At 44.9% G+C, this 22,448-nt stretch overlaps 1 protein-coding gene and 2 long non-coding RNA genes across 9 annotated transcripts in view; 2 read left to right on the forward strand and 1 right to left on the reverse strand.

Moving 5' to 3' along the window:
• LOC102006093 overlaps positions 1 to 9,217 on the forward strand; it is a 25,007-nt gene extending 15,790 nt beyond the window's left edge. For 4 of the 5 annotated variants that reach the window (XR_001236060.1, XR_001236059.1, XR_262679.2 and 1 more), the window contains 5 exons: positions 3,045 to 3,203; positions 4,041 to 5,015; positions 5,775 to 5,853; positions 6,194 to 6,279; positions 9,075 to 9,217. This is a non-coding gene — a long non-coding RNA (uncharacterized LOC102006093). The remainder of the gene's footprint in view (positions 1 to 3,044; positions 3,204 to 4,040; positions 5,016 to 5,774; positions 5,854 to 6,193; positions 6,280 to 9,074) is intronic. The other variant, XR_001236062.1, reaches the window with a different exon arrangement.
• Positions 501 to 21,235, reverse strand: Ak2 (adenylate kinase 2). Of its 2 annotated transcripts, XM_005395105.2 has the most exons (7): positions 21,055 to 21,233; positions 11,626 to 11,751; positions 9,435 to 9,545; positions 9,224 to 9,318; positions 5,127 to 5,199; positions 3,755 to 3,950; positions 501 to 1,510 (listed from the first exon to the last, which is right to left on the reverse strand). In XM_005395105.2, exons 1-7 carry the CDS (start codon positions 21,145 to 21,147, stop codon positions 1,506 to 1,508), a joined length of 699 nt encoding a protein of 232 aa, XP_005395162.1. In that variant the 5' UTR covers positions 21,148 to 21,233; the 3' UTR covers positions 501 to 1,505. The 2 variants fall into 2 exon arrangements, with proteins under 2 accessions (XP_005395162.1, XP_005395161.1); XM_005395104.2 differs by lacking the exon at positions 501 to 1,510 and having other exon boundaries at positions 3,570 to 3,950; positions 21,055 to 21,235.
• LOC102005333 lies at positions 9,552 to 15,748 on the forward strand. Of its 2 annotated transcripts, XR_262678.2 has the most exons (4): positions 9,552 to 9,926; positions 10,523 to 10,688; positions 14,435 to 14,565; positions 14,989 to 15,748. It is a non-coding gene; the product is annotated as an uncharacterized LOC102005333 (long non-coding RNA). The 2 variants fall into 2 exon arrangements; XR_001236063.1 differs by lacking the exon at positions 9,552 to 9,926 and having other exon boundaries at positions 10,355 to 10,688.
• Positions 21,236 to 22,448: the final 1,213 nt, after the last annotated feature.

The raw sequence follows: 22,448 nt of genomic DNA on the forward strand, positions 1-22,448 counted from the left end.
AGTTGAAAAGGTAGCCAAAGATCGGCTTAGTGATTACAAACACTGGCTGTGGACAGATGTCCATCAAGCCCAGCAGGACGCAGGTATTCTTTTTGTGACTGCCCTGATCCAACTAACATTTACCTAATGTCTATTATGTGCGAGGCCCCAGGCCAAGAGCTTTTCCTTACAAACTCCATCTAATGCCAGTAAGTCTGAGAAGGTGGCAGCATCGGCTTTATTCAGATTTCGGAGACGTGAGCAGAGCGGATGACTCCTTGGCTGGGACTTGTCCCCTGCTCCCCGAATTCCAAGCACAGTGCTAGCTTCCCTAGACTGGACAGTGCCCCGCCTCTGGGCCCAAGAGAAGCCTGCACGAGAGCTGCTGGTTGCGAGGGCGCAGGCTCATCTTCGGGACGCATTTTTGGATCTCCCTGCCACACGGCTGCTTGGATCTAGAATTCAACGTAAATTTTCTAACACAGATTCCTACCAAAAAAAAAACCAGCCACAACAGGGGATACAAATTTTTAATATATTTTATTGATTTAGGGGCCAAATAAGGCAGCATTTGGTGAGTTCAGAAAGGCACCTCATTGAAAATATATCAAAAACTCTGTCCAATGATTCCAGTCACAGGATTTGAGGGTGGGAAGCACAATGTTCTGGAGGATATGGCTTAGGACACTTGCTCATTTATCTTTATTAATTTTTTTGTGGTGCTGAGGACCAAATCCAGGGCCTTGCACATGGTAGGTAAGTGCTGAACCACTAAGCCATGTCCCCAGCCCTTACTCGTTTATTTGAAAGGGTCCCTTCACACACCCTGCATGAAACAAGTCAAGGCCGCAGGACTGTGGCGTGTGCCGGGTGGCTCTAAGAGCTCAGCTTTGAGGGCGGGTGGGCTGGGGAGTCGGAGGTAGGTCAGGGAAGGGGGTTCAGCTCGTCTCGCCGCCCCCTCACGACTCCAGTGAATGATCTACTGAGCCAGCACCCCTGAGAATTCACCCTTAACTCTTTCAGATGTGGAGATGATGTTTTGATCTGTGTGGGGAACCAAGATCCACAAACACTCCCTATTCCAAGCTATAAGACAGACAGCACCACAGTTCCATTGCCTGCATTTTTGGCCTGGTACTCCATGAGATTCTGAGATACGAGTTGAGGTCTTTAAAAACAGGACTGGCTTTAAATAAATACTGTTACCAGTCCAGAATAAATGCAAACCCAATTGCTCAGAAGTAATACTGTATCTCCTTGTTTGTACCCACACCCTCTAATCAGCTTTGTTTTTTTTTCAAAAAAATCTCCTTAGCTTATACTTTGAAACTCCCACTTATGTGTTTAAAAAAAAAACCCCAGCTCATTACAACTCTGCCGCTCTTCCAAATCCTCCTCTTGAGCCCCTCACCAGCCCCCCTCTCCATCCTTCCCAGGGTGCCCCTTCCCCTCTGCCCAGCACCTAACAGCAGGGATCACGCCGCGGGGTGATGAGCAGCGATGCAATCTCGCCTGGCCTTCTGTTACTAGGCTGAAACAGGAAACAAGAGAGAACAAAACGTGCTTTTAAAAACCAAGTAAATACCAGAGAAGGCTGGCATGCATGCCCCAGCAACCAAATGCATTAAATACCGGCTGTTTCTCTACCAGGTGAAAGCTCTCGTGCCTGCTGAGGTTAACATTTTGCAATTAAACGAAGCAAAAATGTAATCCTAACCAACCTCAGTAGAGCATATGTATCCTCCAAGATCTTCTAGTTCTCACCTGCAACCCAAATATCACATGCACATGTGAGTGTATGTGGACAGATGGCAGATACTGGGGCAAGGATAGTGCACATTTAATGACCAAATACTGAGGAGCTTTAACTTTGAGGTCAAGTGCCTGCAACTATCCCCCAAAAGGGGAGCTTATTCCAAGGTTCACAAGGCCATCCTCATCTACGGAAGGATGCCAGAGTCCGACAGGCACAGCTGCTAAGTTTTGGTTTCACTCTTTTCCCCTGCCCATTCCTACAAGTCATGTGCTTCCCAGAAACACACAAAACCAGACTTCCTTTCTGAGAAGAGTGGGGGGAGCTAGTTGAGAGCCAGGGGAACGAGGCAGACCAGGGGCAGCACTCACTCACTCGGACAAGGTGAAGAAGGAAGCAAGATGGCCACACACCCACTCAGCTTCCATATGGACAGAGGACAGGCCCTCTGGCAGTCTCACAGGCAGCGGGAAAACTCAGGTCAGATGAGGACCGGGCACTTTAAAATCCACTGCACCAAGCGAGTGGTAGGTTTATGCTGAGGCAGGCGGCGTTACTTATTAGACGTTCCACTGACTTTCTAATGGTTTTTCCAGAGCAGAAGGTTTTGTGGCCTCTTCACAGCAGCCTATTAATTCATCTGTTTGCCACAAATCAAACCAGAGACCGAAAAGCACAGCATGGACCCTAGAAAATGCTTAATAGCTGGGAAGCTAAGGTTACAAATAAAAGCCGGTTACTATCATAGATGATCTATTTTTGGGTGATCTTTTCTTGGGGAGTCTGTGGCTATCACTATCATGAAAGAAGGGGTAGAAAACTGGATCTGGAAAAAATAAAACAAAACAAAACAAAAAAACGATCTGGGAGGAAGAGGGTTTGGGTTTAAAGAGGATATAACTGACTTGAGTTTTATAACCTGGAAAGATTGGGTTTGAATAAATTTTGACCAAAATGAATCCAAGAATAGATCACCCCCAAATCACTGTTTTGTTTACACGTAGAAACAAAAGTGAACGTTAAAAATAAAAGCAACCAACCCCTCCCTGGTCTCTCTTTGGGGAAGGGGGTTTGGCTGCTCCCAGACACCCAGCCCAGCCTGGACGTTCAGAAGACAATCTGAATTCCAGAGGATCTTTACTTACTTTAATTCTTTGGCGACAATTCAAATCCCAAATGATTTCTATTTTATAGCACCATGATGCAGATTACAAAAAATATTCCAAGTCAAAAAAAAAAAAAAAAAAAATTCCAAGCTAGCTACCAGCAATTTCTGGAATCTGTAATAAAAATGTCTTTTTCTTCCATTTAGGGATGAAAAAATTAATGACCCCTGTCTACACACTGACTCATGTGGCTTTTCATTGTAAACTGAAAAAAAGTAAAATCCCCTGCCAACAATCCGCATCAGGAACTGTGACTGCCTGATTTCACGTGACCTTGAGACTTTTAATCAGCTGCTGGAGATGGGGTAAGTACTATGAGGCTTTGGAACTAGGGTGTCTAACACATACCAGGGTAGTTTATTTTGGTCAAAAATTAAAAGTGTGGCTAAAAAGGTAAACAATTGATAAAGCAGCTGGATGTGCTGGCGTATGCCTATAATCCCAGCACTCAGGAGGCTGAAACAGGAGGATTGCTGTGCGTTTGAAGCCAGCCTGGATTACATAGTGAGTTCAAACCCAGCCTGAACTACCTAGCAAGACCAAAATCTTGCCTCGAAAAACAAAAATTAAAACAAACAAACAAATATAATATTGGTAAGGCAACCTAGCCCTGAACTCAGAAAGCAGGAGAGTGGCTTGTCCATACACACACAGATGAGATGAGAGTGGCATACATACCAAAGATGCATCAAGCAAAAGCTTTTTAATCAATACAGCCGAGGATCTTCTTGCTAGCCTGAGGAAGGAAGCGTCTCTCTACCTGCCCTGCCTTTCCCACCCGTCCTCTTAACAAGGGTAAGAATAAGAAAGATTCCTTTTTGACCCTAACATTAGATAAACATAACCAAGTCTTTACATGTGGCTTTGGAGAAGGCTGCTAGGATGCTTGCAAACACGACATCAGGGGTCTGGGAGGCGTCGATGGCAGAGTGGATTCCTCGTTTCTGGTAGTAGTCCACGAGCGGGATGGTCTGAGTGTGGTAGGCCTCCAGGCGGATCTTCAAGGCTTTCTCGTTATCATCCGATCGACGGATCAAGGGATCTCCCGTGATCTGAGAAAAAGGAGAATGAAAGGCTGGAACTATTTGTAAGGTTTCATTACTTATGCGGACACAGGTCTGAGATGGAACTCCTCTGCCTAGGTTGCTGTTTGAGCCCACGGCCTATCAGAAGCAAAAACAGAAAATGTGGACCCTTGCCGATAAGGAACGTGGCTACTCTTAGAAGCACACTAGCTGCTCCGCCAGGGAGACCGTGGGACACAGCAACCATAACGCGCTTGAAAGGAAAATTGGCAACGCCTTTCTCTCACGCCTCTGCGCTCGGGATGCTCAGCTCCCACGATGAACACGTCTAAGGTCAGGAGCAAGGAAGAGGTAGGACCCTGAGACCAACAGAACATACCCAAAGCAGAGACGCACTAGCAACTGTAATCTTTTTGTTTAAAGAAAAGGTCTTGCTATGTAGCCCAGGCTGGCCTTGTACTCCGGATCCTCCTGCCTCAGCCTTCAGGCAGCTGGGATTACGGTTGGGCACCACCATGGCTGGCACAATAACCGTAATCTTAGTGGCCTAAATATTTATCACCATACTGCGGTGTCACCGACCAGGTGGCAAGTGGAATGAGAAGGAATCTGAATGGTAGGAATTATCAACTTGTGAAGTGCGACTAAGTTGATACAATGGCTTTGGAATCTGTATTTACAGAACTTGGAAAGCCTGATGAACTTGTCTCACAGGACAAAGGCAAACCCAAGAAATTCTCACTGTTGCCTCCATGCTCTAAAACACACCATCAGGACTCTCTTAAAGTACATGGCACAGTGACCACGTACAAGATCCCACAGTACAGCACAGAAGGCAGCAGGACATTCTGGAGCAGGGCTGCTGAGCAAACTTCTCTTCAGTTCTACCTCTCCGCTAATTCTGAGCTTCCCAGCAACTTTTTCCTTTTAGGAGATGCCAGACAGGGGCTGTCCTCCTCACAATCTGCACACTGGGAAAGAGCTCACACCGGCCGCTGCTCTGAGATCAAGCAGTGAGCTACCTGGGGAGACGATGTATAGCTCTGTCATAGGCCTCCTGGCTTACTTGACAGCACTATTCTCCATGGTCAGGTCAGTAATATTGGTAAAAAGGAAGATGGAAAGGACAGAGAACAGAGAAAGGAAAAAAGAACCAAGGCAGAAAGGGGGAGAATGAAAATCTCCTGCCCTCAGCTCACATACATCGTCTTTCATGGGCTCCTTCGGGGGGTTGAACTCCTCGTGGTACGATCGGCCACTCTTGGGGTGAATCAGCCTGAAAGACAGCAAAGGCATGAGTCAGGTTGCTGCAAAGTATCTCCCGCACTTCAGACTGGCAAGCAGAGGCAGACGCTGGACATAAGGACTTTTACCCAGCTACAGACGCGCCTCGCTCAGGAAAATAACTGGTCTTGCTTAGGAAAATGACTAGGCTTATGCCAACAGCAGAGGAGTTTTAAAAATGTCAATCCAATATTATAATAAGGGCCTGAAGAGCTAAGCGACCTCTACACAACTACCTAATTCAGAACTTGAGGGGAGAATGCTAATGCTGGTCCCCAATTCTATTCAGCAAACACTCCTAAGCGTCTAGTTTGATTGGGGCCTTAAGCCAAACTTGCGGGCAGGAAGCAGCAATTTGAGATCTCCGTGCACAAGCAGTGCTCACTACAGGAGACAACTGTGGGGACAGACAGCTACAGCAAGGGTGATAATCCTTTAACAAAGGTTTATGCGAAGTGCCACGAGGAAGGAAAGACAGAGAAATTAGCTCTGTTTTCTTTTCTTTTGGAGATGGGATCTTGCTATGTGACCCAGGCTGGTCTTAAACTCATTTTCTTCCTGCCTCAGCCTCCCAAGTAGCTGGAATTACAGCTGTGAGCCACTGAACCCAGCCTGACTGATGGAATTTCTTCATCTTCTGAAGAACGTAAGGCACACAGCAGCCAGGCTGCCATCTCTATGCTGCCGTCTCTACACTACCCACACCTCTATGCTCACGAATTCCCAGGCTCCCTCAGCCCCAACTGCACATAACACTGTTCTTCCCACATTCACAAATATAATTCTTAAGAGGAATGCAAGGCTTATTCCCTAGAAGGTAAATGAAAGAAAGCCTAATCTTCAAATTCTCAGAATGCGGTTGCTAAGTACCAACCAAAACAGTTCCATAACTGCTGGGCCTGGCTTAGAGGTGGAGGCAAAGGCAGGGAGTGGTTGGGACTGAAAGTAGCGCAATACTTTAGACTCTTGTTTTCTCACCCACAAAGTGGAGACGGTACTATACATCAGGACAATGACACCAGAGCGCCAATGGACCGGATGGTGAGGATACTAGAAAGCCAATACTGAACAGGTAAAAAACCAAATAACCAACTATAATGTTATAAAGAAACAAAATAAGGCTGGGTAGGGTAGCTCATGCCTGTAATCCTAGCACTCAGGGGGCTGAGGCAGGAGGATCGCCATGAGTTCAAGGCCAGCCTGGGCTACATGGTGAGACTTTGTCTCAAAAAAAACCCAAAAAACAAACAAACACACAAAGGCTCAAAATCATTAGAAGGTCACAGCAAACTCAGAAGACTGTTGTTATGTGAGGCTCTTATTACCTCGACTTAAGACCCACATTAAACTGAGTGGTACCAGCCTCCTGTCCTGCTTTCTGCAGTCAGCACAGCAGACAAAGAGGCAGGAAGCAAGTATCTGGGGCTAGCCCTGCCCTGCACGTCAGGTGAACCTGGAAAAGGACCTTTACCAGTCCGGAATGCTCTGTGAGGAAGCAGGCCCTTTTCTTCGAGGGAGGGCGTTTCACTTCCAGGCGAGGGACTGAGCTCTCCCCTTCCACCCTCTACCATAACCCTGCAGTATGTCTTCCAGAATCTCCGTTTCCTTTAGTACCCGAACAGTCAGAAGCCTCTGTCACTTCTTATGGATCACAAGCAGACCCCCGGATGGGGTCCTTATCTGCTTTTCCTCTCTTCAATTCCGCTTTTATGCCCGCACCAAGCTAATGGCCTCAGAATGCTGTTTGCCTTACTACCCAGTGGCTGGAGCACATCCCTCGACCCTTGAACTCCGTCAAGTCTATCCTCTGCAGCCTGGCAGACTTCCTGCTGAGTTCCTACTTCTCTTCCCCTCATCCTGCCCTTCGGCCCCAAGAGCACTCCTCCAAACCTGGGCAGACACGTCTTCTACTAGCCCCACCTCATTTCTGCTTTGACTCCCTTCAGGGAAAGCCCCACTGAAATTCTCTTCATCCAGGAAGGCTTAGTCAGTGTTAGTTTTTCCTAGGAAGCCTCCTTCCCTCTCCCAGGCTCTTCTTGAACTTCTTGCTTCTTATTGCACCAAATGGTCAGTACAGCCCAGACTTCATACATGACCCGTTGCCATAGACGGGCATCACTGTACTGCTCTTCCAGAGCTCTCTTGGTCTTTTGCCCCTGGGGCCAGTGTGCTACACAGGAAGCAGCTACTCCAGAAGGTCGACTCATCAAATCTAAGGTGTCTGGTGTCCTCTGATTCTGTTAATATTTGCTTTGTGCCTCAGAGACCCCCCACCTGGTGATATGTCAGCCCTACCACTTCTGGGCCTGCATCAATTTTATACCTACTCTGTGCCCAATGAGGATAGAAAGAAACAAAAGCCCTTGTACTGTGGGAACACGAATGTAGGGAACTACAGAATAGCTAGGAATACGAAACTTGAACATTTGAAAAGAAAGTAATACAAAGTAGATCTGACTGCATTTCACACAGCCTTCCAGAGTAATAGCTCCCCCACTCGCTCTGCCATACACACGTCCGCCTTGACCCTTGACGGGATGGATAACAGACACGATGCAAAAAAGCTCAACCCTATCAGGAAATCAAAATAACAGTCTAGGAAACATCTAGCTAAATTAAAAAATTAAGGGGGGCATAGTCACACTCGCCTATAATCCCAGCACTCTGGGTGGCTGAGGTAAGAGGATTACAAGTTTGAGCTCAGGCTGGGCAATTTAGCAAGATCCTGTCTCAAAATAAAAAAAAGGGTTGGGATGTAGCTCAGTGTGAAGGCCATGGGTTTAATCCCCAACACCACAAACAAACAACAAAAAGGCAAAGCAAAGCAAAACAAAACACACAAATTTACGTGCTCTATAATGGTCGTAGTATTAGTTTAACAGTGACTGACTAGATAAAGCACAAATGTGCAACAATAAGGGAATACTTAAGGAAAGAATGGTTTACCCACTATTGGGAAATGTCATACAACAATGAAAAATAATGCTCATGGATGTCTGGTTTGAGATAGTGTGCTGACCATTTTCCTGAGGCTTCATTAAGAAATGACAGTGTCATAAAAAAGCTACAACCCACAATAAAGAAAAGAACAGAGTGTCCAGTAGGCTGACAGCGTCCATCGTATTTCTGGAAGGCATGAAGCAGGTGGCAGAGCAACTGGTAAAATAGGGTAGAGGAAACTGCAGCCTAAAGCAGCAGCTGCTTTTCAGTAAAAACTGGTTCAGAAGTAGAAGCATTTCTGTGCTCGACACTGACTATTACAGAGAAACAAACACGTTACGACAAAACACAGCCCCAAGTGATAAAGTAGCTGGACTCTGAACAAAATTTTCCAAACTCTATGTAGATGGCTGTATTATTTTTAGAACTAATAAAAAGCCTACAGCAAAGTATAGAATTCTAACTGAAATCAAGTTTAGAAAAAAAGCACTAAACTAGAGATATCCATGTTAGTTGTATCAGGCCGGGGATATAGCTCAGTGGCATAAGTGCCTGCCTGGCAAGCTCAAGGTATGAGTTTGATTTTCGGTACAAAAAAAAAAAAAGTACATGACTATTAGTTATAACTTTCTTTTTTCCTTGGTATGGGAATTGAACCCAGGGCCTCGCATGTGCCAGGCAGGTGCTGTACTGCTGAGCTACATCCCCCGCCTAGGAATATAACATTTCTTAAGCATCTATTATAATCAAAGCTTTGAATTATGTATTTTAGGGTATCTAACAGGCACTTCAAGCCAAATACTTCTAGCCCATTTCTACAAACGAGGGAACAACCTTAGATAGCTTAAGAAATATGCCGAGGATCAAAGATTTCTATCTGAGACTATCTGACCTCAAATCCTTATTCTTTCTCTATCTACATCTCAGGTCACTTGTTCAGTGGATGTCAGCAAATGAGACCAATCCATTTTGAAACAGCAATTCCCTTTACATCTGGGATTATGCAAGAGCAATTCTCACAATCTGACACAGCCCAGAGGAAGCATGAAAAGATGGGACCTTCGAGGGACAAATACCTTCCAGTGATTCTCCGGATTAGCAGGGAGTCTGGGATGCGGAACTCAATCACAGAATCAAGTTTCTCTTTCCTCTTCTTCATGAGGTCATCGAGCTGTAAAAAAGTGTGTGAGCCAGAGCTTGACCGGACCCATCTCTTTCAAAGATTTAAGAGATAAAGGGCCAGAGCTCGTGTACATGCAATGGTGATACAAATACTCAACTACCCACCATTTCCGCCTGCCTCACGGTCCGAGGGAAGCCATCTAGAAGGAAGCCATTTTTGCAGGAAGGGGTCTCCAAATTCTTCTCAATGAGCTCCACTACCATTTCATCACTCACCTGGAAGTTAAGAACAGAACAACCTATGTTTAAATGTTAACTAGGTGACATTAGCCCAACTCCAAGGTCAAGTGTTTGGGCGTGTACAACTCGATCGCTAAATGCCAAGTCTTTCAGATCCCAAAGAAGGATAAAAGAGCAAATATGGCGTGGCTCCATTTGCAAGACACAGTTTCATAACTACTTTTGTACGGTAGCTGTCAGATACATATTCTCTTCCCTTGAAATTTTTCTGGGTGAGACAGGGATTCCACAGCCTGTCACTCCACCAGGACAGCTCCATGTCTTAGGTCCGAAAGGCCTCTCTCGTCCCTAGAGCCAGAGTCCTAAATATCAGACAACAGCTTATCGGCAATCAGCTGTCTTCAAGGCAAAAGAAAGGTGAGGGCACAGGGCTGAGAGACCACCTGGGGAAAACCAAGAGAGAATGGGGGTTGACCAGGACGCAGGAAGGCACAGACTACTCCTGTTTCATGATTTTGATTAGGCTAACAGAATCAAGACTGAGACGGGTACTTGGTTATGTATCTGGGCCATTCTGGACATGAAGAAACAGAGAAGCTTACTGAATTGGCAAGAGTGGGTCAGAAACAAGGAACCAAAGAACCAACCTAATATAACTCTGAGACTCTTAAAAAAGCCCAGTGATGGCCATGCATGGTGGCACACATGTACAATCCCAGCACTTGGGAGGCAGAAGGATCGCAGTGAGTTGGAGGTCAGCCTGAACTACAAAGTGAGACCCTGTCTTAAAAAAAAAAAAAAGCCTGGGGCTGGGGATTTAGCTCAGCGGCACAGCACCTGCCTGGCAAGCGCAAGGTCATGAGTTCAATTCCCGGTACCAGAAAAAAAACAAAAAACAACAACAACAACAAAAAAAGGCCCAGTGAGGACCTCTCCTAGTATTTAAGATGTCTTCCCACCCTATATTATAGTAAAAGCTGCCCACCTTGGCAGCTAATGCTTTTATCTTTCAGGACCAGCTATGAACCTCAAGGTATCAGCTTGAGACTAAGTGGCTGGAGATTCGCAGTATCATTGTCATACCCCATTTTTTCCTCCCAAGACTCAAAATATCTAATTTTTTTTGGCTTGACTCAAGGCGTCACTAACATGAAAGGAAAGCCTGAAAGAAATGAGCAGGTGAGTGGTTCCGTTCAATGTAGCTACACAATCTCAGAGCCTAACAGGAGGTAACGTGGGGATGAAAGCAAAGTTTATACCTTCCCCGACCAATATTCTCACATACAAAAAGAGAAGGGGACGAAACACAAAATAATTTCCGAAAGTGATTCCCAGAGGTCAAGTTCCAGAATAATTAAGCTCTGGCACAAATCAAAGATTTAATAGATAATATACTTGTCTAATCAAACCAATTAGTCTAAAAGCAACAGAAAATACTATTATGTCTCCCAAGTAGGATGGTTACTTTGGTACAACTGCCAAGTAATTACCTTGTTAAAGACACAGTATACTGACCCATCAAAAATAAAACACATTTTGTGACTTTCTGAGTCTTTTCTTTTTTTTTTTTCTGAGTCTTTTTTTGAATACATCCCTGATTTTTGGCCTAGGGATGGCAGCTGTATTTTTGACCCTAAAATTGGGGTACATTTTAAAAGGCATTAACATCAAAGAAACTTAAGGACACTGCATAAATTGTCAGAAATTCAGAACAAACCAAATAACTTGTTACTATAAAAGCTCATTAATCTGCTAGTTTCTAAAACACCTTTTAGCACAGGGCTGTCTCACAGAACTTTTTATGATGATGGAGATGAGATGTTCTGTATTTTTATTGGTAGAACACTTAAAACATAGCTCACGCAATGGAGACACTAAATTTTATTGTACGTCCACATTATTTTTTCCATGCGTTAGAGCTCTGCTGTGTTCCAGGGATGCAGAATATGCCAATTGCTCGAGACAGAAACAAGGAGCTTCTGGTATCAGCTACAGATCAGAAGACGTGAATTTCAAATTAATCTAAACAGGCACATGCGGACTGGTGGCTGCCATATTGGACAGTTAAGTGCAGACTCTGAGGAGTGTCAGCACCCCCTGGTGTGATCTGTCTTACCAGTTTCCCAGCGTCCATAGTTGCCTTCAGCTTTTTTCCCAGCTCTGAGCCAGAAGCTACCATGGCCCTCAGCATGTCCCCAGTGGCCAAATGGCAGACACAGAAGTTTTCAGCTAGCCTGGGTGCCTACGGAAGAAGACAAAAAGGAAGGTAGAGTTAACACTGCGGGCCCTTGAATCAGACTGCCTGGGCATGAACCTGGTCCTGACACTTGCTGGTTATGTCAACTCAGGCAAATGCCTCCTGATTTCCCTGTAATGGACAAATTTACCATAACAGGGATAATTTTTACCATAATCCTACAGTCATTTTACATCATGCAAAATGACTGTAGGATTATGGTAAAAATTATATGAGATAATACATGTACAATACTGCACTTACAAGAGAATACCCAGTACACAGAAGCCATCATAAATATTAGCTATCATTACTACTTCCACTGGCCACACTAATGACACAGACACCTCAGTTTCCTTATTATAAACAAGAAAGAAAAAAAGGAGTATTATCAACACTACAAATTTGCTGTGAAGTTTAAATAAGATCATATGTATAAAGCACACGGTACAATGCCTGGCACACAATGCGCTGAATGAGTATTTGCCAAAAGAACAGATGCATCACCTACTGCAGCCACTGGTCCTGGCAGCTGGGGGCGGGGGAAGAACTGGGTTCCTTCCCTTCCTTCTCATTAGGCTGCTGCATGATACTGGCCAAAGGCTGCATGTCTGAGATGGCTGTGAGGCTTAGATGAGATGTATAAGCGGAGCATTTAACAAATAATAAGCACCTATGTATTAATGTTAGGTGACAGTATAGCCATTCTGTTAAGAGCATGTGCTGGAGGTCAAACTGCCTGGGTTTCAGACTCCAGTCCCATCGTTACTACACATATGACTTGTGAAGTTATTTTACCTTTCCAGTTTTCAAATTTCCTCTAAATAAATGGAGATGGCGCTATACTATATCACGGGGTTGATGAAGAATCTATAGACTGTGGCATATGCGAGGCACGCATGAATCCTTAGTGAGCATTGGCTGTTACTGTAATGCTAGCCCTAGTTCCATGTTCATTTATATAGTAAAGAAATATTTGCTCATGCCTCTTCCGAGAACCCATGGGGCCAAGGACGTGGAGGAAGAGGAAACACAGATTATGTCCTCAAAGAGCTCACAGCTTGGCAGGTTACAAATCAAAAGGCATAATCAGAAGAGAAAGAGATCTTAAGACAGTTCAACATTGGTTTTATATGGCAAAAAAGAATGCACAATTCATAGGAAATTGAACTGTTTCAAAGAGCTTAATACTTAGTTTTCTGGTTCAGCTGTTTTAGAAAGGAAGTGGTTTGGGTAGCCGTTTAAACCATTTTATTGGGAGTTTTCTTAAATGCACACAATAAAAGTAAATAGCTGGGGCTCAATGGAGGAAATCCTGGTTTATGATTCATGGACTGATTCAATTCAAACAGAGAAATTACTTCTTAGCAAAATGGAACCCAGATGGGAAGGCATTAAAAACTATACTTTGGGTTGGGTGTGGTGGCATATGTTTATAATCCCAGCTACCTGGGAAGCTGAGGCAGGAGGATCACAAATTTGAGGCCAGCCCAGGCAACTTAGCAAGATCCTATCCCAAAACAAAAATATAAAAAGGGCTGGCATACAGTTTAGTGGTAGAGAGCTTGGGGTGTGAAGCTCTGGGTTCCATCCATGCTATTGCAAAAAACAAAAAACAAAAAACAAAAAAAAATCACCAAAAAAAACCCCAACATAAACTCTGCACTTTGAAAAACAATGAAGATCAAGACCTCTGGCAATGGAAAACCAGGCTGGCACTGTGGCACACCCGTACCTTCTCTGCTTGGTTGCTGGAGTTAACTTGGGTGAACAATGTGGAGATCAGGTTTGCTCATGGGAAAGGCGACCAAAACACCAAGGAGAAGAGCTGTTGGCACACAGGCTGACAGTTCTATTTTCATCACTCCCCACCTGCACGACTTACACACACCATTCACGGTGAGTGGATTCTACAGCTGTGTAAAAACACATACCAAGAGGAATATGGTATATGACAGCCCACTTCCTCCATTTCCTGCGGGCTGCATGGAAGCCCCTGGGCTACGGTGTAAAGAACACGGATGGGTTTAAACCCTGTCTAAGCTACTTAGCAGCTACATGACACTGAGTTAGTTGCTTAACTTCTGAGTTAGTTTCCTCATCAGTCAAATTTTGATAATGGCTACATCACAGGGCCCTTAACAGGATAAATGAAATAAAGTACTGAAATCAGATGCACAGTAGGCATTCAAAAAATAAGATTTTCTGTGGTCTTTTTTTGGGCATTTCTCTTTACTTGCAGACTGCTGAAGCCTGATGAAATGTTATTATAGTTCCATCACTCTTCAAACCTATGCTTCAGGGCAGCATCTAGGACTGTACATTGCTTGGGGGTTAACATGCAGATTCTGATTAGAAAGGGCAGGGGCCAACCACATGCTGAATTTTAAGCAAACGTTTAGGCCTTGACGGGTGGCTGGCTACACAATTACACTCTGCTGCCGGCTGTGAACTGTTGCTGAGCTCAAGGACTAGGTCCATCATCTCTGTGAGAATCCTGCCAAGGGGGAGGGCTTTTTTGGGGGAGTGGATGGGAAAGGCTAAAACCATCACAAGCAGCATGGCGGGGCCTGGTGTTCTCAATCTTCAGTGTTCAAATGGACCCCAACTTATAGTAGTTCAGCTTACAATTTTTAAATTGTGATGGTTTTAAAGAGATGTGTCCTTTGAATTGTGATCCTTTCCCCAGGCTAGCCAGATGGGGTACAATATTCTTTTATGATCCTGGGCAGAAGCTGGAGCTGCAGTTCCCACTCAGCTATGAAATTATGAGGGAAAACAACTAATACTGGACAGCGCTGTGTGGATGAGCTGAGTTTGGTAGGTCAGACGTATTAAATGCATTTTCTTTTCTTTTTTTTTTTGGTGGGGGTTTTTCTCCGGTACCGGGAACCGAACTCACGACCTTGCACTTGCCAGGCAGGCGCTTTGCCACTGAGCTAAATCCCCAGCCCCTGCATTTTCAATTTACGATTTAAGATGCGTTTATCGGGATGTAACCCCATAATAAGTCAAGGAATATCTTTGGTATTATAATCATCTGAGGTACTTATTGAAAATACAAATGCTAGGCCTATGCTACCCTTAAAAATTCTCAGCTAGTGATTTTCTCCCCTTGAGATGGGGGTCTCATTATGTTGCCTAGCATGGCCTCAAAGTCGTAAGTCCCCCACCTCAATCTGGGGTTACAGGTGATCACCAGTGTGCCGGGCTAAGGCAGTGCTCTGGGACTCTGTTTTGCAGGGTTGAAGATGGAGCTCAGGGCCTCATGCACATTAGGTAAATACTTCACCACTGACCGACACCCGCAGCCCTGCTTTGGGATTCTGACGCAGTTTATGAGGCCCTGTGGCAGAGGCAAGAGGCTGGATCTCACAGTGGTGTACACCTTGGGTTGGAATCCAGATTCTACCACGTATCCTCGTTTTATCTTGAACATATTCATAACCTTCTGAGACCTCGGTTTCTTTATTCATGTTACAAAAGAATTATTGTGGGGATTTAATAAGATCATGTATGTAAAAACTTTTCCTAGTGCCAGCTTTGGCTGGCACTAGGAAACAGAGAGAAACAATCAGGCCTCTAAACTCACCTGCTTTCTTAGCTCACAACCGTCTTCCTGCCTCTTGTCTTTCCGACTACCTTGAATGCCCTGCATATGCAGCTAGAAACATAGCTAAAACACTGCTGGGCACGCCACCTAACCCCAGTGCACATATTCAGCAGCTTTCCAGATGTCAACGTATTACCACTGAGCCTGGCACTCAGTGATCTCTAAAATCAACTTCCCATCTCTCCCAAACTCTTGAAATTTACTTTGACAAGGGCCCTACATGTACCCAGTGCACCGTTCCAGGCAAGTGTCTCTGACCCATGGTTCCCAAAAGCACAGTGTAAAACCTCAGCTCAAGCTCCTCTCTGCACAAGAATGCTCTCTCCCTTTCCTCTACTGGCCTCAGTTCTACCTGCTCTGTAGTCAAATCCCGAGTCCTCTTCTCTCATCTTTTTTTTTTATTTTTATTTTTTTTGGTTTTTCTCCGGTACCGGGAACCGAACTCACGACCTTGCGCTTGCCAGGCAGGCACTTTGCCGCTGAGCTAAATCCCCAGCCCCCTCTTCTCTCATCAATAAACCTTTCCAGCTACTTCTTCCTCTGGGGAATCATAGCAACATCAGTGAAAAATGAACATGTGCGATATGCCAAGCAAATTTCCATGTGCTGTTTTACAGCACTTCATACGTACAATACATAGTAAATCCATGGGCTAAGAACTCTTTTTAACCTGCATTTTATAGATGTAATTCAGAGGCTAAGTTACCCATCGCCTTAAAATAAACAACCTGCAGAACTTTAGTGGCTGTGCCTTTGGGAGTGGCCACAGGAAGATTTCAGTGTGCTGGCAACATTCTGCATCCTGATAATGGGTGTAAGCCACGCAAGTGTGTTCACGTCATAAAAACTCATCAAGCGTGGTTATGATATTTGCACCTTTTTCTATGTATATTATACTTTGATTTACAACTTCAAAAAAATCACAGGAAGTGTCTGGATTTCAGTTCTGCTTCTTCTTGGGGTTATCATCACTAACTTCACTGGGTGGATGTGAGGACGAATGTGAGACCTTCAACAAATTATAGTTCTTGTGTTGCACCTCAATTCATCGGACGCTTCTCACATGGCACCGTCTACTAGCATGTATGCATAAAAATGATGACTCTGCTCAAGAATCAGTAGACACTAGTTTAAATCCTGTCTGCTACTTACTATATCTGTGCCCTGGGGCAGGATATTGTCTCTGGGCCTTAGTTTCTCACCAGTAAAAAGTGTGGATAACAACAGGACCTACCTCCTAGGGTTGCAAAATTAAATCAAATGAAACATAAAGTTTTTAGTTGGAAGTGTGTCAAATAACTAAGCAAAGGATGACAACTGTGGCAAAGGATAGGAGAAGAATCTATTGGGGAAAGAGATAAAGCCCTGGGTTTAATACTCATTATGAGAGAGAAAGAGAGGGAGAGAGGGAGAGAAGGAGAGAGGGAGAGAGAGGTGTGAAAAGTCTTACAAAGTCCTGGGTATCTGCACTGATGTAACTGACAAATCTAACTTGTGAGTTAGCAACTGACTACCTAAGTGTATAAGGCCTCAAAGAACTGGTGCAAGCTGGACACACTAGACATGAGGAATGGCTGATAGAAAAAACAAGGAACACTTGGTTTTGGTCACATTGCAGGAATATCCAACTTCAGAAGGGAGAGAGAAAGTTATTTAAATAAAATAACAATCCAGAACATTCTATGATGTTTTAAAATATCACATGGCACAAAAGCAGGCAGCTTTCCAATAGCTACTGTAAAGTGGGGCGTTTTCAAAGAAAACATTATTTCAGTTATGCCAACATAAAACATAACATACAGGAAGTGGTAGTGGGAAGAAAACAAATATTACTAAGAAGGTGCTAGGCACAAATTCTAGGTTATGGGTTCACCTTAGATTGCAAACAGCTGCCACCGTGCGCCAGGCAGATGATAGACATGCATGATGAGTCTAAGGTAAGCCACAGGTAGCAAAGGGGACTGTGCTGGGGACAGGAGAGCACCTGAGCCATCTCAACACCACCACTAGGGGCTGGGGATTTAGCTCAGCGGCAAAGCGCCTGCCTGGCAAGCGCAAGGTCGTGAGTTCGATTCCTGGTACCGGAAGAAAAGATAAGAAAAGACAAAAAAAAAAAAAACAAAAAACCACCACCGAGTTGCGAGTGACTGCTGTCACACTGGAGTGGAGCCCACTGCCACCAGATCTGATTTCTCAAGAGAAACTGGAGGCATTTCTCTGAATCTTTAGAGAAATTTCACAACTGAAAACACTCTACGATAAATTTGCTACTTTGAAAGCTGATAAACTAAGCACTTATCTTGCCTTTTCCAGATAAACCATATTCCTGGGTAAGCAAATAGAGGAGGGGGGGGTTCTCTTTATGGAACTATTTCACTAAGAAATGAACAGGGAAATGACAGAATTGGAACACCACCATTCTGTAACCACAATGAATTACTGGACCTTGGCACTGAACAGCCATGACTACAGACACCCCAGTGACAAGTAGGTAGCAGGTGCCTCCGAATGGACAAAAACTGAACCTGAATCTCATTAAGGGTATGGGCTAAACTAAGGCCTTATAGGAAACAGAGAAAGTTGTTAAATACTTCACAGGGATATAATTGAAAATTCCAAGAATGAGGGATAAAACTCTCAGAACAAACAAACAACTTTCTTCCAAAAAACTGTAGGAGAAAAAAAGAAACCAAAAATCATCATCACTTTGAGAGATATCTGGAAATGCGAACACTTCTACTAAAAATTGTTAATATTTTAGGGGATATTATACTTATTTTTCAAAAAAGCAATTCAGTTGATGGTTCGTAGCGCTCATTATACCCTTCAGTCTTCTTTTCTGGATTCAAACCTCTTCACAATAAAGCTGGCCATGGTGGTGCACGCCTGTAATGCTAGTTACTCCGGAGGCGGAGGTAGGAGGATAACAAGTTTGAAGTCAGCCCGGGCAACTCAGTACAACCCAGTTTCAAAATAAAATTAATTAATTAATTAATGTAAGTATTTATTCATTCATTCATTCACTGAAACAGGGTCTCGCCATGTAGTTCAGGCTGGCCTTGAATTCACTATATACACCTGCTAGCCTTGAACTCACAGCGCTCCTCCTGCCTCAGCCTTCCGAGTGCTGGGATTTATAGGTGTGTGCCACCACGCCTGGCTCCCTCAAAATACAATTTTAAAAAAGGATAGGGGATGGAGCTCCATGGTACACTGCTTGCCTAGCATCAACAAGGCCCTGGGTTCAATCACCAGTACTGAGGGGCACCTCCTCATAATAAAAGTTTGGGTGTGTGGGGTGTGTCTGCAGGCTAAATGCTGCAGTAGGCTGCCACTCTACAACCTGTGACTTACATACTTTTTTCAAACCCCATAAAAACGCTCACAAAGGGGGCTAGGGATTTAGCTCAGCGGCACAGGGCCTGCCTGGCAAGGGCGAGGTCATGAGTTCAATTCCCGGTACCAGAAGAAAGCCAGAAAAAAAAAACCACTCACACAGTCACCATTGTTCCTTTATTCTCACTATGGAAAGGTCAAACGATTTGTGTAATTTTACCTTTCCTCAAGTCCTAGCTCTAATCACATCTTCCACTTCACAAAACCTTCTCTGACCAACTTCTACCATCCATGCACCCTTATCAATCAGGTTATAATTTTCTTCAAGACTTCCGAATAAACCACTGTCTACACTAAAATTATAAGAGTTGGGAGAGGGAAGATGTGCTTACTAAGATATGGAGGACAATATCCATGGAGCGCCCACTCTGCCAGGATGCTATCTAGGTATGTATGGATGCTTTATATCTATATAGAACATAATCTCCCAGGATTCTTGTGAACGTTTCATCTTTCAGGAGAGATCACTGAGGATCAGAAGTTATACAGCCTGCCAGACTAAAAAGCCCTTGTCTTAGCCTTGGGATGGGTTATCCACAATGTCCATTTCGTAACTACTGAACTTCCTACCTATTAATTTCAATACAAGCTAAAGAAAAAAAATACACATGTGAGCTACCCTGTTTACACTTAGTCACTCACACCAAAAGTGTGCGAAGTCTTAAACGTCCCTAGGCTGCACATTACCTAATAACTGAGGGTGGTGGCAAAAGGAAAGAGGTGATGTCAACATCACTGTGTGTAAAGGGTACTGGTGGAGCCAAGGAAGAATCAGCTCAGTTTATGGAGAGAAAATGGAAAATGTTCCTTCCTGACCTAGTAACAGAGGCAGAAAGCAAAGTCACAGAAATAAACCAAGCCTTTCAGACCTCCTTTCTTCTCAACACTCACATTAACCTGTGTCATCCATTCATTTCCAATACCCCCATCAAGTGCCAAGAAACAGGTGGCAAGTGCTAGGAAGGGAGACAGAGCAGTCTCCGTTCACTGAGAACCCAGACTTTCAGGGATTCCTTCTTTAAAGCCTAATGATGAACAAGAGCCCAAGCCCTAGGGCCTAGGAGGCAATGCTAACTTCCAGGTAGGAAGGGGCCACGAATAACCCAACCTAAGGGCTTCCAAATCTTAACTCAGATCATAAATCCAAACCCTGACCTGTGGCCCCATTAAGTCTCAGATCTGGAAAAGGCTCAGATACCAAGTGAGAAACTGCAGTCTGCCAGGGCAGAAGGCAATTTCAGACTCCAATCCTCTGGAGGACCAAGGTTCCTGAGGTTCCTTCCAGGCCATTTAAAATCAAGTTTACTAACTCAGGAAAGCCACCTGATTTTTCTGGGCTCCCTCCCTCCCTCCCTCCCTCCCTCCTTCCTTCCTTCCTTTCGCTTTTTGGGATAGGGTCTTGCTCTGTAATCCAGGCTGGCCTCAAACTCAGAGCGATCCTCCTGCCTCGGCCTCCGGACTGCTGGGATTACAGGTGTGTGCTACCACACCCAGCGGGCCACCTGTTGACTTAGGAAGTTAAAATTTCAAGTTCCCTCTCATCTAAAGTCATTTAAATCATCTTGAGGTGTTCAGCTCCAACTGGAAACTGAGACCCTATACACATTCCTGATCTTTAATTTGGGCAGTACTCAAAGGTTCAGACTCAGAACCTGTATGGCTCCAGAGGCGGCAAAGGAGATCTACACATCCACCTCCAGTTTTCAGATGAACAGGGACAGCCTTAGGTTTTCTCCCATCCCGACTTAAGTGACTCACATAGGTCAGACTTCACTCCTCCTGGCAGTACAATTAGGCAGCACACCCCAGCTCCCACCCTGCCCCACGTGTAGGAGAGATGCTCCTCCATCCCGTCATTAATCATTATCCAAATAGTTCTGCCCTTAGTGTCTGGAACACAACCCTGATTCTGGACAATTCACTCCCAACCCGCAGGGAAACGGGGCCATCAAGCTTCTTCCTCCATTCAGCCTGTAATCCAGAGCCCCAATTTTGTGCTCATCCCACCCCTCACACTTTTCAAGCTCTATGCCCTAATGGTCCACCTAACATTCTTGAGATCCCCTAACAAGACTCTTCAAGCCTGCATCCCTGTCTCCAAATCCAACCCAAACTCCCCCTGCCCCGCCTCCCCGCCCCCGCTTCTCTAAACACCTTACTAGGACCTGAGACCCTCGCCAGGGTCCCCTCAGACTCAGCCCACCGTCTGCTCCTGGACACGGAAAGGACTTCCGGATCTCCGTCCGCCCTGACCTTGGAGTTCCGCGGGCTCTGCCGCAGATCGCAGTCAGGACGCTCACCTGGGTACCCTTACCAGCCCCGGGGGGCCCTAGCAGCACGGCTCGGATGCCTTTAGGATACTCGGACTCCGCTGCCCGTACGGTAGGAGCCATGTCTGCCAAACTCTCTCACCGCCAGCCCTTGCACACCTCCCAGGTCCAGCGCTTCTAGATCGGCGTGCCACGCACGCTACGCAGGCCGCACTCGCTGCTCAGAGTGGCCGGTCGCCACGTCCTTCAGCTTTCTCCGCCCGCCCCTGAGCACGACGGACACTTCAATTTACCAATCGTAAAGTGATACTGAGGAAGGATACTTATGATTGGACAGAGTAGCTACGCAGTAAGGAAGGGGGGGGCCAGTATGCTGAGTGGGGCGGGGTGCTCGTGGCGCTCCTGGCTGGTGTGCAGAGTGGGCGGGAAAACGTGAAGGAAGACAAGAGCCCGCGCGGGAGGTTCCGCTTCGGCCCTTGACAGTTAATGACACCCGCAACTCCGCTTAAATCCTGTGAAATCGCCCGCGGGAGTTAAATGGTTAAAATCACTCCTAGAAAACAAATTGGCGCCAGGTGTGGTGGCACACGCCTGAATCCCAGCACTCGGGGAGGCGGGAAGATCGCTGGGCGGTGGAGACCAGCCTGAATTACATAGTGAGTTTAAGGCCTGCCTGAACCTCGTAGCAAGACCCCGCCAAAAGGAGCTGGGGATTTAGCTCAGCGGCACAACGCTTGCCTGGCAAACGCAAGGTCGTGAGTTCGATTCCCGATACTAGAAAACAAACAAACAACTCCCCCCACCCCCAAAACAAAAAGACCCTGCCAAAAACAAAAAAAGAAAACGAATTGACAATGTGTATCACGTAGCCTTTGGTCTAACAATTCCACTTCTACAAATTCAAAGGAAGGACATAATCAAGAATATGTGTATATGTAACGATCTGTGTAATGTAGAAGTCAGTTGCCATATTTATACCAGCCTCAAAGTCCGAAACCAAAAAATACATGTTGAACAGTAAGAGATTGGTTAAGTAAATTGCAACAAGTTTGTATGCTGTAGTTTGCCCACTGTATGACTTTAATGACAAGAGAAAATGTTCACCAGAAGGATACAAAGTAGCAGTTACAACAAATCCCAATTTTATTTGATGGTTACAACTGGAGACTTCTGTAGCATGGTTAAAGAGGTGTGTCTATTTCTTTAAATGCGTTTAGGTTTCAAAAAAAGTTCTGTAATTCTAGAGTATACAGATAATACCTTTATAAGAAAAATAACCTTTTTTAATTGAGGAGAAAGATTTTTTTTTTTTTTTTCTCAAGAGAGATGACCTCTTGGACAGGGAAATGATTTCTACAGCTTTTTGGTGTGTGAAACTTTCAGCCCCTTTGGACCTTTCACAAGAGAGGGATTAGGAAGACGTT

Source organism: Chinchilla lanigera, unplaced genomic scaffold (genome assembly GCF_000276665.1).
Source record: "Chinchilla lanigera isolate Chin_1 unplaced genomic scaffold, ChiLan1.0 scaffold00051, whole genome shotgun sequence".
Taxonomy (NCBI): Eukaryota; Metazoa; Chordata; class Mammalia; order Rodentia; family Chinchillidae; genus Chinchilla; species Chinchilla lanigera.